The sequence below is a fragment of the Oncorhynchus mykiss genome, chromosome 5, assembly GCF_057628025.1.
Source record: "Oncorhynchus mykiss isolate SJ-2025 chromosome 5, ASM5762802v1, whole genome shotgun sequence".
Classification (NCBI taxonomy): domain Eukaryota; kingdom Metazoa; phylum Chordata; class Actinopteri; order Salmoniformes; family Salmonidae; genus Oncorhynchus; species Oncorhynchus mykiss.
The window spans coordinates 6,733,194-6,754,145 of record NC_143026.1 but is presented as its reverse complement, the minus strand read 5'-3'; the positions used below and the strand labels follow the sequence as shown (position 1 = coordinate 6,754,145).

Here is a 20,952-nt window from a genome sequence, read left to right as displayed (position 1 = left end):
GAGCAGTGTTTCCTGGTCCTGTAGTAGTCTAGCTTAGAGCAGTGTTTCCTGGTCCTGTAGTAGTCTAGCTTAGAGGAGTGTTTCCTGATCCTGATCCTGTAGTAGTCTAGCTTAGAGCAGTGTTTCCTGATCCTGGTCCTGTAGTAGTCTAGCTTAGAGCAGTGTTTCCTGGTCCTGGTCCTGTAGTAGTCTAGCTTAGAGCAGTGTTTCCTGGTCCTGTAGTAGCCTAGCTTAGAGCAGTGTTTCCTGATCCTGGTCCTGTAGTAGTCTAGCTTAGAGGAGTGTTTCCTGATCCTGGTCCTGTAGTAGTCTAGCTTAGAGGAGTGTTTCCTGATCCTGGTCCTGTAGTAGTCTAGCTTAGAGCAGTGTTTCCTGGTCCTGTAGTAGTCTAGCTTAGAGCAGTGTTTCCTGGTCCTGTAGTAGCCTAGCTTAGAGCAGTGTTTCCTGATCCTGGTCCTGTAGTAGCCTAGCTTAGAGCAGTGTTTCCTGATCCTGGTCCTGTAGTAGCCTAGCTTAGAGCAGTGTTTCCTGGTCCTGTAGTAGCCTAGCTTAGAGCAGTGTTTCCTGGTCATTGGTCCTGTAGTAGTCTAGCTTAGGGCAGTGTTTCCTGGTCATTGGTCCTGTAGTAGTCTAGCTTAGAGGAGTGTTTCCTGGTCCTGTAGTAGTCTAGCTTAGAGGAGTGTTTCCTGGTCCTGTAGTAGTCTAGCTTAGAGGAGTGTTTCCTGGTCCTGTAGTAGTCTAGTTTAGAGGAGTGTTTCCTGGTCCTGTAGTAGTCTAGTTTAGAGGAGTGTTTCCTGGTCCTGTAGTAGTCTAGCTTAGAGCAGTGTTTCCTGGTCCTGTAGTAGTCTAGCTTAGAGCAGTGTTTCCTGATCCTGGTCCTGTAGTAGTCTAGCTTAGAGCAGTGTTTCCTGATCCTGGTCCTGTAGTAGTCTATCTTAGAGCAGTGTTTCCTGATCCTGTAGTAGTCTAGCTTAGAGCAGTGTTTCCTGATCCTGATCCTGTAGTAGTCTAGCTTAGAGCAGTGTTTCCTGATCCTGGTCCTGTAGTAGTCTAGCTTAGAGCAGTGTTTCCTGATCCTGGTCCTGTAGTAGTCTAGCTTAGAGGAGTGTTTCCTGGTCATTGGTCCTGTAGTAGTCTATCTTAGAGGAGTGTTTCCTGATCCTGGTCCTGTAGTAGTCTAACTTAGAGCAGTGTTTCCTGATCCTGTAGTAGTCTAGCTTAGAGCAGTGTTTCCTGGTCCTGTAGTAGTCTAGCTTAGAGGAGTGTTTCCTGATCCTGGTCCTGTAGTAGTCTAGCTTAGAGCAGTGTTTCCTGGTCCTGTAGTAGTCTAGCTTAGAGCAGTGTTTCCTGATCCTGATCCTGTAGTAGTCTAGCTTAGAGCAGTGTTTCCTGGTCCTGTAGTAGTCTAGCTTAGAGCACTACACATCTGATTTAAATCGTCAAAGCTTGATGTGTTGATCATCTGAATCAGCATGTAGTAGTGTAGTAGTAATGTAGTGTCAGGACAAAAGGAAGGTGTACCCCTTTAGCTACCCAGGACCAGGGTTGAGAAAAAAAGGTTGGAGAACCCGACCAGCAGCTGTAAGGTTGCTGGTTTAAGCCCCGGGCCGGGCAACGCCAAATAACTCCTTGTCTTAAACCAAGTGGTTAAAAGACCTTGGTGCCAAAAGGCTTACCCTGAGTCAACTTATTAGATACACCCGTCTAGTACAAGGTCCGGACTCCAGAACACCCTGAATTCTTTGAGGTATGTTAACGTTGCTCAATTGGTATCAAGGGACCTAACGTGTGCCCTGAAAACATTCCCTACACCATTACACCACCACCAGCCCCTACCGTTGACACCAGGCAAGATGGGGCCACGGACTCCTGCTGTTTACGCCCAAATCCTGACTCTGCCATCAGCATGACGCAACAGGAACTGGGATTCGTTGGACTGTGCAATTTATTTTTTCACTACAATTGTCCAGTGTTGGTGATCGCGTGCCCACTAGGAGCCACTTCTTGTTTTTAGCTGATAGGAGTGGAACCCGGTGTGGTCGCCTGCTGCAATAGCACATCCGTGATAAGGACAGGCGAGATGCCGTTCTGCACACCACTGTTGCACTGTGCTGTTATTTGTCTGTCTGTAGGCGGGCCTGTTAGCGTGCACGATTCTTGCCAGTCTCCTTCCACCTCTCATCAACGAGCTGTTTTTACCCAGAGGACTGCCGCTGACTGGATGTTGTTTTGTTTGTCGCACCATTCTCTGTAAACCCTAGACACTGTTGTGTGTGTGTGTGTGTGTGTGTGTGACACTAGTGTGTGTGTGTGTGTGCGCATGCTGTTTCTGAGATGCAGTTAATTTATGAACTCAAAGTAGCCGGCTGACAATGACTGTTATTGGCTATATGGCCGACAACTGGTGCTTGTAGATAACACTGGTGGTTTGTCCTACTCCTTCGTTGACCAAATCCACATGACATTAGATTATCTCTCTCACCACAATTAGACAACACATTAGTTTCTGTTTGTTCAAAGACTGGTGAAGGGAAATTAAACAATGGTAAAAATAATCTCTCTTCTCCCCCCCCCCCCAGTGAGCGACCTTTAGACGTCTCATTACCATGAGTCGGGAGCGATCAGACTCCCAGGGGTCACTGGGCCCTGACGATGAGGTCATGCCGTACAGTGACGACGAGACGGATGATGAGTTGGACCCCGGCTCAGACGAAGAGGGGCCCCCGGGGGGACCGCAGCCTGAAGAGATCAAGAGCACCGGTGAGAGCCTGGGAGCAGACACTAGAGAATAGCTGCAGAACACACACACACACACACAGCCACACAAACACCTCTTCCATTAGACAATCTGAGAACACACCAATGAGGCGCTAGCTTTTGATTTGTTTAGAAATTTACCAGTTTCACCATTCAAGCATATTCCCTCTGACTCTCTGTTGGTCTGTTTCCAGAGTGTCTGTTTCTAGAGTCTGGCTGTCTGTCTGGCTGTCTGTATCCAGAGTCTGGCTGTCTGTCTGGCTGTCTGTTTCTAGAGTATGGCTGTCTGTTTCTAGTCTGGCTGTCTGTTGGTCTGTTTCTAGAGTCTGACTGTCTGTCTGGCTGTCTGTTTCTAGAGTCTGGCTGTCTGTTTCTAGAGTCTGGCTGTCTGTTTCTAGAGTCTGGCTGTCTGTTTCTAGAGTCTGGCTGTCTGTTTCTAGAGTCTGGCTGTCTGTTTCTAGAGTCTGGCTGTCTGTTTCTAGAGTCTGGCTGTCTGTTTCTAGAGTCTGGCTGTCTGTTTCTAGAGTCTGGCTGTCTGTTTCTAGAGTCTGGCTGTCTGTTTCTAGAGTCTGGCTGTCTGTTTCTAGAGTCTGGCTGTCTGTTTCTAGAGTCTGGCTGTCTGTTTCTAGAGTCTGGCTGTCTGTTTCCAGAGTCTGGCTGTCTGTCTGGCTGTCTGTTTCTAGAGTCTGGCTGTCTGTTTCTAGAGTCTGGCTGTCTGTTTCTAGAGTCTGGCTGTCTGTTTCCAGAGTCTGGCTGTCTGTCTGACTGTCTGTTTCTAGAGTCTGGCTGTCTGTTGGTCTGTTTCTAGAGTGTGACTGTCTGTTGGTGTGTTTCCAGAGTCTGGCTGTCTATTTCTAGAGTCTTGACTGTCTGTTGGTGTGTTTCCAGAGTCTGGTTGGAGTGTCAAAGCGAACGACAGAGCCTTCTGTAACCTGCCAGAGTTTCAGAAAAAATACCTTTTGTGTCTCAAGAAGAGCAAGTACGCGGTAAGTCACCTCTCTCCCGGTTCCACCATTAGAAATCATATTATTCCACCCCTAGCTGCTGATTCAGACATGGGCCGTGTTCATTAGGCCAATGGAAAAACAAGTGTTGCTTATTGGAGAAGTTCAGACATAGTAGCTGACTGTCTTGAGCCTAATGAACACAACCTTCATCTCATCTTTTTCTATCTAAATATTTACTGACAACAGCAGGTTGTGTCGGAGTAATGACAGCTGCTGGTAGGTAGGGCAACCATTTTTAAAGGTAGAAACTAAGGCAGAAACCCAGCCCTGTCATGTGCTTTGGTGGTTTTACGTTTGTGGACAGTCTAAATAAAATCTACCTATGCAATGGCTCAACACGAGGGTTTGTTTAACGTCATGATTTCATCCTTTTGGATCACCTCATACGCTACTTTTTTTCCATTCCATTGTCGTCATTGTTGGCGCCGTATCGGATACAGTGCGTCACGGACGGTGAGTTCATTCTACTTCCTCTTCGCTCTGCTGATACGTGTGTCTCATAGGCTGGCCATTTCCTGTGCTGCCTGGACCATATTCAAAGGGAAGGTTATTTTTTTAGTACAGCTTCTTCAAATACACAGACTTTGGGTTGAAAATTACTCTTTATTTATCAGTGACTGGGCAGACTGTACCAGGACAGGACTCCTGGTTAGTCTGTGGTCAAATCAAACTTTATTTGTCACGTGCGCCAAATACAACAACAACCAACAACAACAACAACCTTAGAGTGAAATGCTTCCTTTATAAGCCCTGATCCAACAGTGCAATTTTTAAGTAAAAAATGGGTATTAGGTAAACAATAGATAAGTAGCGAGGCTATATACAGGGTGTTACGGTACAGAGTCAATGTGGAGGCTATATACAGGGTGTTACGGTACAGAGTCAATGTGGAGGCTATATACAGGGGGTACCGGTACAGAGACAATGTGGAGACTATATACAGGGTGTTACGGTACAGAGTCAATGTGGAGGCTATATACAGGGTGTTACGGTACAGAGTCAATGTGGAGGCTATATACAGGGGGTACCGGTACAGAGTCAATGTGGAGGCTATATACAGGGTGTTACGGTACAGAGTCAATGTGGAGGCTATATACAGGGGGTACCGGTACAGAGACAATGTGGAGACTATATACAGGGTGTTACGGTACAGAGTCAATGTGGAGGCTATATACAGGGTGTTACGGTACAGAGTCAATGTGGAGGCTATATACAGGGGGTTACGGTACAGAGTCCATGTGCGAGGGCTTATTGAGGTAACATGTACATTAATGTGTAGTTAAAGTGACTATGCATAGATTATAAACAGAGAGTAATAGCAGCAGCGTAGAAGAGGGGTTGGCGGGGAGGGGTTTGAGGGGTTGGCGGGGAGGGGTTTGAGGGGTTGGCGGGGAGGGGTTTGAGGGGTTGGCGGGGAGGGGTTTGAGGGGTTGGCGGGGAGGGGTTTGAGGGGTTGGCGGGGAGGGGTTTGAGGGGTTGGCGGGGAGGGGTTTGAGGGGTTGGCGGGGAGGGGTTTGAGGGGTTGGCGGGGAGGGGTTTGAGGGGTTGGCGGGGAGGGGTTTGAGGGGGTGGCGGGGAGGGGTTTGAGGGGTTGGCGGGGAGGGGTTTGAGGTGGTGGCGGGGAGGGGTTTGAGGGGTTGGCGGGGAGGGGTTTGAGGTGGTGGCGGGGAGGGGTTTGAGGGGGTGGCGGGGAGGTGTTGGCGGGGAGGGGTTTGAGGTGTTGGCGGGGAGGGGTTGGCGGGGAGGGGTTTGAGGGGGTGGCGGGGAGGGGTTGGCGGGGAGGGGTTTGAGGGGTTGGCGGGGAGGGGTTTGAGGTGGTGGCGGGGAGGGGTTTGAGGTGGTGGCGGGGAGGGGTTTGAGGTGGTGGCGGGGAGGGGTTTGAGGTGGTGGCGGGGAGGGGTTTGAGGGGTTGGCGGGGAGGGGTTTGAGGGGGTGGCGGGGAGGGGTTTGAGGGGTTGGCGGGGAGGGGTTTGAGGTGGTGGCGGGGAGGGGTTTGAGGTGGTGGCGGGGAGGGGTTTGAGGGGTGGGAGGGGTTTGAGGGGTTGGCGGGGAGGGGTTTGAGGGGGTGGCGGGGAGGGGTTTGAGGGGGTGGCGGGGAGGGGTTTGAAGGGGTGGCGGGGAGGGGTTTGAGATGGTGGCGGGGAGGGGTTTGAGGTGGTGGCTGGACACAATGCAAATAGTCCGGGAAGCCATTTGGTTACCAGTTAATTACCTGTCCTGTGGTGATCCAACTACCTTTGTTTTGGGTTAATTTACTTGTTAGTCACCAGGGAGGTTACGATATTATCACAGTATGTAGGTGCCGATGCGATGTGTATTGTGATTGTGTATTGCGATGTGTATTGCGATTCTATATTACGTTTCAATGTTCCAAACATATTGCTCACCATATGTCTGCAGCGGAGAGACGAGATCCACGAGAAAATTCTGAAAACATGTTGGCTCACTATTTTAAAGAGATTGAGAACAAGCTTTGAAGGAAGAACATTTGACATTGTCAAAAATAATATTGCGTTTTATATTGTTAAATTATTTCCTGATATCTAAAATGTGTATTTAAAAAAATGAATAATAATAATCTCTACTAGTCATCATTTAGAATAGTCTCGTGTTCCCACACTCCCATGCCCACTCCCATGCACACTCCCATGCACACTCCCATGCACACTCCCATGCACACTCCCAAGTGTCGATCGTCAGAAAGCTATCATGGGATCCACGAGTTAATCTGACTGGGTAAATTGAATAAAGAAACGAAATAAACGAAAACAAAATAGTCTCTTTAAGACAACTCCGAAGACCACTCCTATCAACTCCAGCCACTTTAATAATGGGAATTGATGGGAAATGATGTAAAATATATCACTAGCCACTTTAAACAATGCTACCTAATATAATGTTTACATACCATACATTATTCATCTCATATGCATACGTATATACTGTACTCTATATCATCAACTGTATCCTTTTAATGGTACTTAGCCTGGCTAATGTTTTATTTTCGTACCCTTGGTTAAAGACTATACTCTTAAGGTCACTGACAATTACTTTAGAACCATGTTAACTCCAATGAAATAGTCCAGACGAAACGTCTTAGAGTCCTACTCCCCAACCCATTACTTAGGTGTTGTAGATGCAGGGTTACATCCAAAATGGCACCCTATTCCCCTAGAAACACTAAACTACTTATGGGCCCTGGTCAAAAGTAGGGCACTATATAGGGAATGGTATGCCAATTGGGACTGGAGTGGACACACATTTTGTTTTTGTCGGATCATTTGCCTCCTCCTCTCAATACTGTGGCTGCAGTTTGTTTATGTAAATGATCCTCGGCCTACCAGCAGCACTGAAAGCTCCATTTAGTTTGACTGAGAAGGTGTTGGGAAGGAGAGAGACAGAGAGACTCTGAGTGTGTCGAGTAACACTCTTTGCCCTTCCTTGTCATTGCCAAATGTCAGGTCAGGCCATTTGACACAGACATGGAGTGGATTAGTTTAAGACACCAACTGCCTTCCATTTTTTAAATATATATTTTGTTTTCATTGTTCGAGTGGCCACTCGAGTGTTTGGTCAATATAATGGATAACCTGCGTTCATACATGATAACTGTTGTTTGTTAGTCATGTGATATCTGTAAATGTATATCATTTGCCTCCTCCTCTCAATACTGTGGCTGCAGTTTGTTTATGTAAATGATCCTCGGCCTACCAGCAGCACTGAAAGCTCCATTTAGTTTGACTGAGAAGGTGTTGGGAAGGAGAGAGACAGAGAGACTCTGAGTGTGTCGAGTAACACTCTTTGCCCTTCCTTGTCATTGCCAAATGTCAGGTCAGGCCATTTGACACAGACATGGAGTGGATTAGTTTAAGACACCAACTGCCTTCCATTTTTTAAATATATATTTTGTTTTCATTGTTCGAGTGGCCACTCGAGTGTTTGGTCAATATAATGGATAACCTGCGTTCATACATGATAACTGTTGTTTGTTAGTCATGTGATATCTCAATTGGCCCGAGAGGGGGGCGGGTTGAACGGGGGCAGGGAGGCGCTGCATCATTCTTGGAGGGGGGGGGGGGGGGGGGGGGTGGTGTGTGTCATGTTTACTGTTGCCTTGTTTTTGACCATGTTTGTGTACTTGTCCTCCTTGTATTGTTTTGTAGGGGAATGGAATCAAGACGTACAAATATAACGCCTTGACGTTCATCCCACTGAATCTGTTCGAGCAGTTCAAACGAGTTGCCAACCTTTACTTCCTGGCCCTGCTCATCCTACAGGTCAGTCTGCTGAAGACACCGCTGTGTTACACCCTGTGTTACAACCTGTGTTACACCGCTGTGCTACACCCTGTGCTACACCCTGTGCTACACCCTGTGCTACACCCTGTGCTACACCCTGTGCTACACCCTGTGCTACACCCTGTGTTACACCCTGTGCTACACCCTGTGTTACACCCTGTGCTACACCCTGTGCTACACCCTGTGCTACACCCTGTGCTACACCCTGTGCTACACCCTGTGCTACACCCTGTGCTACACCCTGTGCTACACCCTGTGCTACATACTTACTGATTACTGATTTACAAGCACCTTCAGCGGTAGACGGTGGGGTTCCACTAACCGCAAAGAGTCTTCTGTGAGACATCCCAACTTATACTACACTATGGATGGATGGAAGGATTGCGATTGGCTTGTTTTATTGCGAGCAGTTTAAATGAATTTACATAAATGTAAAATGCGATGTAAATACTGACACATCATTATATAACATATAATGGCCCTGGCCTGAGCAGTGAGTGATGAAGCGTTATTGGACAGCAGAAGGGGGGGGGGGGGTTAAATTGTGTTTAGCCCCCCCCCCCCCCCCCCCTCAGTTCAAACTTTCACCCCCATAGTTTTACTTTTATGTCTGTATATAAAAAAATACAAATAATTGAGTGACAGGTTGGCACACAAATAATCTGTATCTGCGCTGTGTTAGCACAGTGGACAGAGCGGTCTCTGTGTGTGTTGGGAGGGAATGCAAAGCCACTAAGGCGGTCAGGTATGACTCCTTTGGGTTCCCGTAGTCCCCCCCCCCCCCCCCCCCCCCCCCCACACACCGATTTCAACTGGCCCCTTAGTCACTTCATCCTGGCACCGGGTTCACAGGTCAGGATGGAACAATAGGCTAGAAATGGTTGCACTTTCCTTTCTTCCCTCATCATCAGATTATTACTGTGATCACGGCTGCCTTGAATCCTCTGAACATGTTTGATTGAATGATGAAGTGATAGTTTCTGTGATATTAATTTGTAACAATGTTTTTATTTCCTTTTAATATATTATTATTATTATTATTATTTTTCTTGGGATCACCAGATTGGATTAGACATTAGATTGAATGTTAAAGTAACAGACTCTGATATTAATAATACACTCTAGGTATGACTCCTTTGGGTTCCCGTAGAAAGCGAGGGGAAAGACGAATCCTTTGAACATGTTTGATTGAATGTTAAAGTAACAGACTCTGATATTAATAATACACTCTTGTGATTATTCCTCTCTCACCAGATTATTCCTGAGATCACCACGTTGCCTTGGTACACGACCTTAGTGCCTTTAGTTCTGGTGCTGGGAATCACAGCCATCAAAGACCTAGTGGACGATCTGGTGCGTGACTCATCCACTTCTCGCTGGCTACATCAATTCTTCACTCTTCTCCCAAAGTCTTGGCGCCGAAACGTGATGTCCTATAGATCAGTAGTTCCCGACATTTTCCTTTTCCGGGGACCACCAAATCAACGTCAAAACCTCTTGAGGACCAGCTTTCGCGGAGTCGCGGAATTCTTTAACATTAAATATTTTAGAGGTCAAATTTCAGAATCGATGTTCTCAGTGAATGTAAACAGATTAAAGGTCTTTCATTACAGGTGGATTTTAGTTCAACACTTTTCATTGTATAAATTTAATTTACAATTGTTTATAACCTCCATTATTGTCCCAACTTATTATTTTTTGAGAAAATATATTTTTATATAATTTGCGGACCACCTGCAACTAAGAAAAAGTCCTCTTTTTATTTATGTATATCTCTCCCCCCCCCCCACCCCCACCCCATTGTCATGTGCAGTACACTACATTTTGTTGTGAAGAGCTGACTGTGGTCCATTAGTGTAATTCTGAACCCTGGCTGGTGTTTTCTCTCCCCGTCTAATAGGCCCGCCACAGGATGGACAAGGAGATCAACAACAGGAAGTGTGATGTCCTCCTGGATGGCAGGTAATGAGGACGATGAACCATAGACATGGATAGATATGTACTTGGAATTGACCCTGCAGTGCCATTGAGGGCTTTCACCATTTTGAAGTAGTCGACTGGGTGGGACTTTCTATAGGTTAAGGAAGGATCACATGATTCCATCCAGGTCATCAGGAGGGATCAGCCAATGAATTATACTTATGCCGCCAACATTCTATAACTGCAGGTGGCAGTAAATCGCCATCCTTGGCTTTATACCTGTTCAAACAACAGCCTCCAGGTGGCAGTATGCACCCTTTCTGTTTGTTTACCAACTCATAGAAGTAGTAAAAGAAGAAGCTCTGAAACCATAATGGGACAGATGCAAAGAGGAGTCGTCTATCTAAGTCTATGGCGTGAACATAGAAACTAGAACAGTATTGTGTTCTGGATCTCCGTAGTGCAACAGTGTACCTTTTGTTATATCTTACATTGTTTATTGTATTGTCTGTGCTATGCATCAACAAGAGGAACTTCATGTTTTGAACATGACAAAGAATGGGGGGGGGTAAAAATGACTGAAACTTTTTCCAAACCCAGGTTTCAAGAGTCGAAGTGGATGAACATCCATGTCGGTGATGTGGTTCGTTTGAAGAAAAATGATCACATCCCGGTAATGTCATTTATTTGTTCTGCGACTCGGGTTCCTTTTTAAAATTAAAAAAAAAAAATATATATATATATATATATATACTTTCAAACAATTTTGAAGGTTCTGAATTTATATTTCATAATGCATTATTCATTTGATTTAATTGAAACCAACCAGCCATTTTATAATTCAGTTCCAAAAAATTATTTCATCATTTAGTTTTTTTGTGTGTTTTTTTTTAGGCCGACATTCTGTTGTTGTCCAGTTCAAACCCCAACAGTCTTTGTTACGTGGAAACTGCCGAGCTCGATGGGTAAGATGTTCTCTAATACAAGTAAATGTATTGGCCTTCCTGTCCCAAAATGGCATCCTATTTCTTATATATTCTATGTGCCCTAGTCAAAAGTAGTGCACTTTGAGCCCTATTGGCCCTGGTCAAAAGTAGTGCACTATATAGGGAATATGTTGCCATTTGGGACACGGTCCAGGTCTTCAAACCTTGTTGTGTAATCTGACATTTCATAATGGGGTTGTCAACAACTGTTCCTTGATAACAGGAGAAATGACATTAACAGGACGTGCCTTTGTGTAAACGTAAACATTTTAATAAGAGCTGAAGTTGGACTAAAAAAGGTTTTGCTGAGACTTGTTGTAGTCAGTCTGTTTTAAGCCTGTTGATTTTTAGATCGATAACCTTTTTCGTTAATCAAACAATACTATCAAAAGGCTAACATGGTTTAGTTTCTTTAAATGTACAGATGCTCCCTAGCCTGAGTGCCAGTCTGTTTGTGCTAGCATGCCCAAATAAGAGAGACCAGATCTGGGACTAAGATAGATGTTCCCGGCATACTGTAGAAGTAAAATGAAAGTACGTTTGTTGATTTTCAGGGAAACCAACCTGAAGTTCAAGATGGGTCTGAAAGTAACAGACGAGAGACTGCAGGAGGAGGGCCAGCTGGCACAGTTTGACGGTAACATACTGCTGTGCTGTAACTAGAGAAAACACATGTAGAGTATCACAATATTATTTTAGAGAGTGTACAGATGAGAGGGGGGGAATCCTGAGAGTGGGAGAGAAAGTGGGTCCACTTTTCTCTTTTAGTGTCTTCCAGGTGTATTTGCAGTTGTAAACTATGGGGCACCCAGGATGGCAGTTATTGTTTGTCAAATATATCCTGTCTAGCTGTGCAGCTAGCTAGACTCTGCCTGGTCACGGTTTCTCTCCCCCCCCCCGCCCCCAGCTATGATGGTGTGAGCCATAGAAATAGAATGAGTAGAAAGGACTTGCAACACCTCATCATAACAAGTTCTGATACTGTTCCGCCCAGGATAGTGTGGTCACTGTTCCCTCATACAGCCAGGATAGTGGGGTCACTGTTCCCTCATACAGCCAGGATAGTGGGGTCACTGTTCCCTCATACAGCCAGGATAGTGGGGTCACTGTTCCCTCATACAGCCAGGATAGTGTGGTCACTGTTCCCTCATACAGCCAGGATAGTGTGGTCACTGTTCCCTCATACAGCCAGGATAGTGGGGTCACTGTTCCCTCATACAGCCAGGATAGTGGGGTCACTGTTCCCTCATACAGCCAGGATAGTGGGGTCACTGTTCCCTCATACAGCCAGGATAGTGGGGTCACTGTTCCCTCATACAGCCAGGATAGTGGGGTCACTGTTCCCTCATACAGCCAGGATAGTGGGGTCACTGTTCCCTCATACAGCCAGGATAGTGGGGTCACTGTTCCCTCATACAGCCAGGATAGTGGGGTCACTGTTCCCTCATACAGCCAGGATAGTGTGGTCACTGTTCCCTCATACAGCCAGGATAGTGTGGTCACTGTTCCCTCATACAGCCAGGATAGTGGGGTCACTGTTCCCTCATACAGCCAGGATAGTGGGGTAACTGTTCCCTCATACAGCCAGGATAGTGGGGTCACTGTTCCCTCATACAGCCAGGATAGTGTGGTCACTGTTCCCTCATACAGCCAGGATAGTGTGGTCACTGTTCCCTCATACAGCCAGGATAGTGGGGTCACTGTTCCCTCATACAGCCAGGATAGTGTGGTCACTTCCCTTGTTCCCTAATACAGCCAGGATAGTGTGGTCACTTCCCTTGTTCCCTCATACAGCCAGGATAGTGTTGTCACTGTTCCCTCATACAGCCAGGATAGTGGGGTCACTGTTCCCTCATACAGCCAGGATAGTGGGGTCACTGTTCCCTTGTTCCCTCATACAGCCAGGATAGTGTGGCCACTGTTCCCTTGTTCCCTCATACAGCCAGGATAGTGTGGTCACTGTTCCCTCATACAGCCAGGATAGTGGGGTCACTGTTCCCTCATACAGCCGTGATAGTGTGTTGTCACTGTTGTCTTGTTTCTCCGTACAGCCATGATAGTGTGTGAGGAGCCTAACAACCGTCTGGATAAGTTCACGGGGACCATGCATTGGAGGAAAGACCGATTCCCTCTGGATCTGGACAATATGATGCTGAGAGGATGTAGGATCAGAAACACTGACGAGTGTCACGGACTGGTCATCTTCGCAGGTAAGAACACACTTTTCGGAACCAACGAACACACACCAACGACCACGGTCATGCAACATTGCAAATATTGCTGCCTTGGACTTAATCTCATCCAAACCCTTTACTCTTCTGTTTGTTCACCGTTCTGCTGTAGGCGCTGACACTAAAATCATGAGGAATGGGGGCAAGACCAGGTTCAAGAGGACTAAAATCGATGAGCTGATGAACTACATGGTGTATAGTGTAAGTGGTACACTCAATCACCCCCTCGCAATATTTCAGCCTGTATGAAATGAAGTCTCTTAATAACAGCCATCTACAGTGCCTTCAGAAAGCATTCATACTCCTTGACTTATTCTACATTTTGTTGCCACAGCCTGAATTCAAAATGGATTCATTTAATTGCTCAACCATCTACACACAATAGCCCATAATGACAAAGTGATTTTTTTTTTTTTTTACAAATATATTGAAAATTTAAATACAGATATACAATTTTCCTTAGGTATTTACACCTCCTAAGTCAATACATGTTAGAATCATCTTTGGCAGCGATTACAGCTGTGAGTCTTCTTGGTGAGTCTCTAAGAGCTTTTCACACCTGGATTGTGCAATATGAACCCATTTTTAAAGTTCTTCAAGCTCTGCCAAGTTGGTTGTTGATCATTGCTAGAATACATTTTCAGGTCTTGCCATAGATTTTCAAGTAGATTTAAATCCAAACTGTAACTCTGCCACTCAGGAATATTCACTTTCTTCTTGATAAGCAACTCCAGTGTATAGGTGGCCTTGTGTTTTAGGTAGTTGTCCTGCTGGAAGGTGAATTTGCCTGTACATAACTCTATTCCGTTTCTTTCGACCCTAAAAAGCTCCCTAATCCTCGCTGATGACAAGCTTACCCATAACAAGCCACCACCAGGCTTGAAGATAAGAAGAGTGGTACTCAGTGATGTCGTTGGATTTGCCCCAAACATACCACTTTGTATTGCTGTATTACTGTAGTGCCTTGTTGCAAATAGGATAGATGTTTTGGAATATTTCTGTACAGGCTTTCTTCTTTTCACTCTGTCATTTAGGTTACTATTGTGGAGGAACTATAATTTTGTTGATCCATTCTCTGTGTTCTCCTATCACAGCCATTAAACTCTGTAACTGTTTTAAAAGCACCATTGGCCTCATGGTGAAATCCCTGAGTGGTTTCCTTCCTCTCCGGCAACTGAGTTGGGAAGGGTACCTGTATTTTTGTAGTGACTGTGTGTATTGATACACCATCCAAAGTGTAATTAATAACTTCACCATGTTCAGAGGGATATTCAATGTCTCCTTTATTTATGTTTACCCATCTACCAATAGGTGTCCTTTGCAAGGCATTGGAAAAACCTTGTGGTTGAATCTGTGTTTGAAATTCACTGCTGGACTGAGGGACCTTACAATTATCTGTATTATGTGTGTGTTACAGAGATGAGGCAGTCATTCAAAAATCATGTTTAACATTTATTATTGCACACACAGTGAGTCCACGCAACTCGTTATGTAACTTGTAAAGCGAAGTGTGTATGCTTGCCATAACAAAGGGCTTCATTATACTTATTGACTCAAGACATTTCAGCTTTACATGTTTTATTAATTTGTTAATTCCACAACATTATGTGGGGTATTGTATGTAGGCCAGAGACACAATCTCAATTGAATAAATGTTTTAGTTGGGCTGTTTTAACACAAATAAAAAAAAATGTGCAGTCAGTCAAGGGGGTGTGAATACTCTCTCTGAAGGCTTTGTACATGCTTGATGATGGCTTGTGAGAATAGAGAGACAGTGGAAGAACTCCATCCAAAAGCTCATCCCTTCTTCCCTCCGCCAGATCTTTGTCATCCTGATCCTGGTGTGTGCTGGCCTGGCCATCGGAAACTCCTTCTGGTACGAGGAGGTAGGCAGCAGGGCCTGGTATCTGTATGACGGTAAGGACCAGACTGCTTCTTACAGAGGTTTCCTCAGCTTCTGGGGGTACATCATCGTGCTCAACACCATGGTTCCCATCTCCCTCTACGTCAGGTGAGTCGTCACAAAACCCAGGCTAGCTCGCACTTGTACCCTCCTATTACCCTCGATCTCAGAAGAGATGGTCGTTTCAGGATCAGCAATGGTCATATATCCAAGTTCCAATTATCCTAACACACAGACGTCAGTTTACCCGAGGCTAATGTCAGCAACCCAGAATCTCTCCTCTGGGCCAGCTGTGTTTTCGTCTGTTAGCAGAGACTAACCTGATGGAGAAGTAGAACAATGAATCTCTTGATCTAAGACTTGAAGTGTGTATTTGCTATCTCTACCTTCTACTTCCACAGACTTTATTAGACTTTATTACAGCTGTTTTAATCTTCTAGTTATCCTATTTTAACATGTAGAAAATGTGTTTCTGATGGGGAAAAAAAGTCAACCTGGTTAATGTCTCCTAACCTGACTGTCATGATGTTATTTCCTCTACTTCCTGTCCAGTGTGGAAGTGATTCGTTTGGGCCAGTCGAAGTTCATCAACTGGGACCTTCAGATGTACTACCAGGAGAAAGACACGCCAGCCAAGGCCCGTACCACCACCCTCAACGAACAACTGGGTCAGATCGAGTACGTCTTCTCAGACAAGACCGGTACCCTCACGCAGAACATCATGGCCTTCAAGAAGTGCACCATCGCCGGACGCACCTTCGGTTAGACAAATGTCCTTTCGCTTCTGACACCATGTATTGATGGGGCGGCAGGGTAGTGGTTAGAGTGTAGAGGCGGCAGGGTAGCCTAGTGGTTAGAGTGTAGAGGCGGCAGGGTAGCCTAGTGGTTAGAGTGTAGAGGCGGCAGGGTAGCCTAGTGGTTAGAGTGTAGAGGCGGCAGGGTAGCCTAGTGGTTAGAGTGTAGAGGCGGCAGGGTAGCCTAGTGGTTAGAGTGTAGAGGCGGCAGGGTAGCCTAGTGGTTAGAGTGTAGAGGCGGCAGGGTAGCCTAGTGGTTAGAGTGTAGAGGCGGCAGGGTAGCCTAGTGGTTAGAGTGTAGGGGCGGCAGGGTAGATTGGTGGTTATAGAGTATTGGCCAGGTAACCGGAAGGTTGCAAGTTCAAACCCCCGAGCTGACAAGGTACAAATCTGTCGTTCTGCCCCTGAACAAGGCAGTTAACCCACTGTTCCTAGGCCGTCATTGAAAATAAGAATGTGTTCTTAACTGACTTGCCTAGTTAAATAAAGGTAAAATAAAAAATTGATAAGGAGAAGAGCAGAACATCTTCAGGAAGATAAAAATTGATAGGTTGTACAGAGCATTATGGGTACTGCAGTGTATCATGCTAAACTTATATCCTGGCTTGGATGGACGTTCTGGTCCACTGCATTTGTGAAGATGCCTGTGTCATGACGTGTTACACGACAAAGTATAACAACGAACCAATACTTGTTAATTTTGCCAGGCGACCCCACCACTGCCGAGGGAGTGACTCTGAATCGTGGAAAGGTGAGGTTCACCATCCTATTCCGATTGTCACAGTGTAACATGACTGTTTCTGCTATTCAAAATGCTTTACATTTCAACACCTGTTGCGAGAGATTACATTAAAATAAAACTATTCAGGGTCAGTTTACTGGACTCGGATCAAGCATAGTCCCAGACTAAAAAGCGTGTTCAATGGAGATTCCCCATTTGGAAGTGTTGTTAGTTCAGGACCTAGGTTTAATCTGGGTCCAGGAAACCGGCCTTCCGAGTATCTGTAGCATCGTCTTGATGGTCATTTCTTCCCCTCGGTACTTCACAGCCAGTGGATTTCAGCTGGAACAAGTACGCAGACAGCAAGTTTGAGTACCTTGATCATTCCCTGGTAGCCTGCATCCGGTCCAAGAAGGACAAAGAAACGCTGGAGTTCTTCAAGTTGCTGTCTCTGTGTCACACTGTCATGGTGGAGCAGAAAGAAGGTGAGCATTCGACAACCTGCATTCTAGTGATGCTAGAGGTCAAAGTTCAGACGTCACCGATTTATACGTAATGGGCTGGTAATCCCGGACACCGAAAAAGCCTGGTCCTTAACGGGGGAAAAAACATGCTCAATGGAGAATTTATTGAAAATCTTTCTTAGACCAGGATCGATCTTTATCTGTGTCTGGGGGAACCGGCCCAATATTTATTTAACAGGAACATACACAAACCGGTAGTCTTAGTTTAGTGTACTACAGATACTGATGAATAGTCTATAATACAGGTGTAACATAACCTCTGACCCCAGAGTTGATGTGAGTCTGTTGTTCTCAATCCTCAGATGAGTTGGTGTACCAGGCAGCCTCTCCTGACGAGGGAGCTCTGGTGACGGCTGCCAGGAACTTCGGTTTTGTGTTCCTGTCCCGTACCCAGGACACCATCACCATCAGCGAGATGGACCAGGAGATGACCTACGAGGTGTTGGCCCTGCTCGACTTTAACAGCGACCGCAAACGCATGTCCATCATCCGTGAGTGACTGTTTTAAGTCTGTGATCCCTGGGACTTATGTAGGGTTGTAAAACTCTGGATATTTTTGGAGTTCCCAGGTTTGTTGGAATTCCTAGTTGGAGAATTCCTTCCCTGTTTTATTCCTGATGAAATCCTCCAGCTGGTTACGGTTTTTGGGGAACTTTGGGAAAGCTGAAATTTTGCAAAATTAGCCCTTTCACTGTGACCATCTCCCTAATGTGCTGTCTTCTCTCTCTCTCTCTCTCTCTCTCTCTCACTCACTCACCCCCTCTCACACACACAGTGAGGTTCCCCGATGGCCGGATTCGTTTGTACTGTAAAGGAGCAGACACGGTCATCTACGAACGCCTCTCTCCTAACTCCAGACACAAGGAAGTGACCCAGACTGCTCTGGATGTGAGTCAACAATATCTGTTCTGGGGTGTTTTTTTAATATGGCAGGTGTGCCAAACTCCTTTTGCCCAGGGGCCACATTCTGACGTCATAGTTTGAGACCTCTGCTGTACGACTTTGAGCCTACGTGGAGTTGCAGTGGCCTTAGTTTGACGTGTTGTTGAACTCTGAACTCATGAACTCTGAACTCATTGTGGTCACGTAACAAATTAAACTTGAGCTCAAATAGTTTCTCAAAAAATAGACGATGCATGTTTTTCATTGGTGCATCATTCTCTTCCGTTGTAGATCTTTGCCAACCAGACTCTCCGGACCCTGTGTTTGTGTTATAAGGATATCAGTAAGCAGGAGTTTGACGCCTGGGCTAAGAAGCACAAGGATGCCAGTGTTGCTATGGGCAACAGGGAGGCTGCTCTAGATCGAGTGTATGAACAGATTGAGAACAACCTCATGGTAGGACACACTCCAAATACTTCAATCAATCAAGTCACTTCTACAATGTAGAGGGCTGGCATTTTGGTCAGGATCGTTAAGATACAAGATGCCTCGGTCTTTACGTAAACTGTTTTTTTTTTTTAACTGTTATTTTACCAGGTAAGTTGCCTGAACACATTCTCATTTACAGCACTGACCTGGGGAATAGTTTGTATTTGGGTTTATTATGGATCCCCCTTTAGTTGTTACCAAGGTAGCAGCTACTCTTCCTGGGGTTTATTACGGATCCCCATTTAGTTCTTACCAAGGCAGCAGCTACTCTTCCTGGGGTTTATTACGGATCCCCATTTAGTTCTTACCAAGGCAGCAGCTACTCTTCCTGGGGTTTATTACGGATCCCCATTTAGTTCTTACCAAGGCAGCAGCTACTCTTCCTGGGGTTTATTACGGATCCCCATTTAGTTCTTACCAAGGCAGCAGCTACTCTTCCTGGGGTTTATTACGGATCCCCATTTAGTTCTTACCAAGGCAGCAGCTACTCTTCCTGGGGTTTATTACGGATCCCCATTTAGTTCTTACCAAGGCAGCAGCTACTCTTCCTGGGGTTTATTACGGATCCCCATTTAGTTCTTACCAAGGCAGCAGCTACTCTTCCTGGGGTTTATTACGGATCCCCATTTAGTTCTTACCAAGGCAGCAGCTACTCTTCCTGGGGTTTATTACGGATCCCCATTTAGTTCTTACCAAGGCAGCAGCTACTCTTCCTGGGGTTTATTACGGATCCCCATTTAGTTCTTACCAAGGCAGCAGCTACTCTTCCTGGGGTTTATTACGGATCCCCATTTAGTTCTTACCAAGGCAGCAGCTACTCTTCCTGGGGTTTATTATGGATCCCCATTAGTTCCTGCCAAGGCAGCAGCTACTCTTCCTTGGGTTTATATTATGGATCCCCATTAGTTCCTGCCAAGGCAGCAGCTACTCTTCCTGGGGTTTATTACGGATCCCCATTAGTTCTTACCAAGGCAGCAGCTACTCTTCCTGGGGTTTATTATGGATCCCCATTTGTTCCTACCAAGGCAGCAGCTACTCTTCCTGGGGTTTATTATGGATCCCCATTAGTTCCTGCCAAGGCAGCAGCTACTCTTCCTGGGGTTTATTATGGATCCCCATTAGTTCCTACCAAGGCAGCAGCTACTCTTCCTGGGGTTTATTATGGATCCCCATTAGTTCCTGCCAAGGCAGCAGCTACTCTTCCTGGGGTTTATTATGGATCCCCATTAGTTCCTGCCAAGGCAGCAGCTACTCTTCCTGGGGTCCAAACACACCAAACCATCCACATTACATATACAACAACAGATTAAAACAGTGAACTATGTTTGTACTGAATGAACTAAAGATCAAACAGTCCATCATATAACATCCCTACACCACCACCACTCCACAACACAACATGTTCAATACAACTATCAAAATGTGTGCATATTCATGTGTCTGTACCTTTTGGTGTGTGTCTCTTCGGTCCCCGTTGTTCCATCAGGTGGATTTTTACCTGTTTATTAAATCTGATTCTACTGCTGCATCAGTTACCTGATGTGGAATAGAGTTCCATGTAGTCATGGCTCTATGTAGTACTGTGGAATAGAGTTCCATGTAGTCATGGCTCTATGTAGTACTGTGGAATAGAGTTCCATGTAGTCATGGCTCTATGTAGTACTGTGGAATAGAGTTCCATGTAGTCATGGCTCTATGTAGTACTGTGGAATAGAGTTCCATGTAGTCATGGCTCTATGTAGTACTGTGGAATAGAGTTCCATGTAGTCACGGCTCTATGTAGTACTGTGGAATAGAGTTCCATGTAGTCATGGCTCTATGTAGTACTGTGGAATATAGTTCCATGTAGTCATGGCTCTATGTAGTACTGTGGAATAGAGTTCCATGTAGTCATGGCTCTATGTAGTACTGTGGAATATAGTTCCATGTAGTCATGGCTCTATGTAGTACTGTGGAATATAGTTCCATGTAGTCATGGCTCTATGTAGTACTGTGGAATAGAGTTCCATGTAGTCATGGCTCTATGTAGTACTGTGGAATATAGTTCCATGTAGTCATGGCTCTATGTAGTACTGTGGAATAGAGTTCCATGTAGTCACGGCTCTATGTAGTACTGTGGAATAGAGTTCCATGTAGTCATGGCTCTATGTAGTACTGTATGCCTCCTATTGTCTGTTCTGGACTTGGGGACTGTGAAGAAGAGACCTCTTGTGGCATGTCTTGTTTTAAAAATTTTTTACCTTTATTTAACTAGTCAGTTAAGTCAGTTAAGAACAAATTGTTATTTACATTGATTGCATACCCCGGCCAAACTCGGACGACGCTGGGCCAATTGTGTGCTGCCCTATTGGGACTCCTAATCATGGCCACTTGTGGGTGTCCGCGCTGTGTGCTAGTATTTTAAATGGACAGCTAGGTACATTCCGCTTGTCAACACCTC

The 20,952-nt window shown here is 45.6% G+C and overlaps 1 protein-coding gene across 1 annotated transcript in view; it reads left to right on the top strand.

The window, feature by feature from the left end:
• Positions 1-20,952, top strand: part of LOC110524940 (phospholipid-transporting ATPase IC) — a 43,187-nt gene that overhangs the window by 11,325 nt on the left and 10,910 nt on the right. The window contains exons 2-18 of the mRNA XM_036976661.2: positions 2,580-2,760; positions 3,646-3,743; positions 7,928-8,041; positions 9,317-9,415; positions 9,963-10,024; positions 10,583-10,655; positions 10,877-10,947; positions 11,523-11,605; positions 13,020-13,178; positions 13,312-13,400; positions 15,020-15,210; positions 15,655-15,863; positions 16,604-16,647; positions 16,946-17,102; positions 17,444-17,632; positions 17,917-18,029; positions 18,315-18,479. Coding sequence (XP_036832556.2) covers positions 2,607-2,760; positions 3,646-3,743; positions 7,928-8,041; positions 9,317-9,415; positions 9,963-10,024; positions 10,583-10,655; positions 10,877-10,947; positions 11,523-11,605; positions 13,020-13,178; positions 13,312-13,400; positions 15,020-15,210; positions 15,655-15,863; positions 16,604-16,647; positions 16,946-17,102; positions 17,444-17,632; positions 17,917-18,029; positions 18,315-18,479 — 2,070 coding nt within the window. The 5' untranslated portion in view covers positions 2,580-2,606. The remainder of the gene's footprint in view (positions 1-2,579; positions 2,761-3,645; positions 3,744-7,927; positions 8,042-9,316; positions 9,416-9,962; positions 10,025-10,582; positions 10,656-10,876; positions 10,948-11,522; positions 11,606-13,019; positions 13,179-13,311; positions 13,401-15,019; positions 15,211-15,654; positions 15,864-16,603; positions 16,648-16,945; positions 17,103-17,443; positions 17,633-17,916; positions 18,030-18,314; positions 18,480-20,952) is intronic.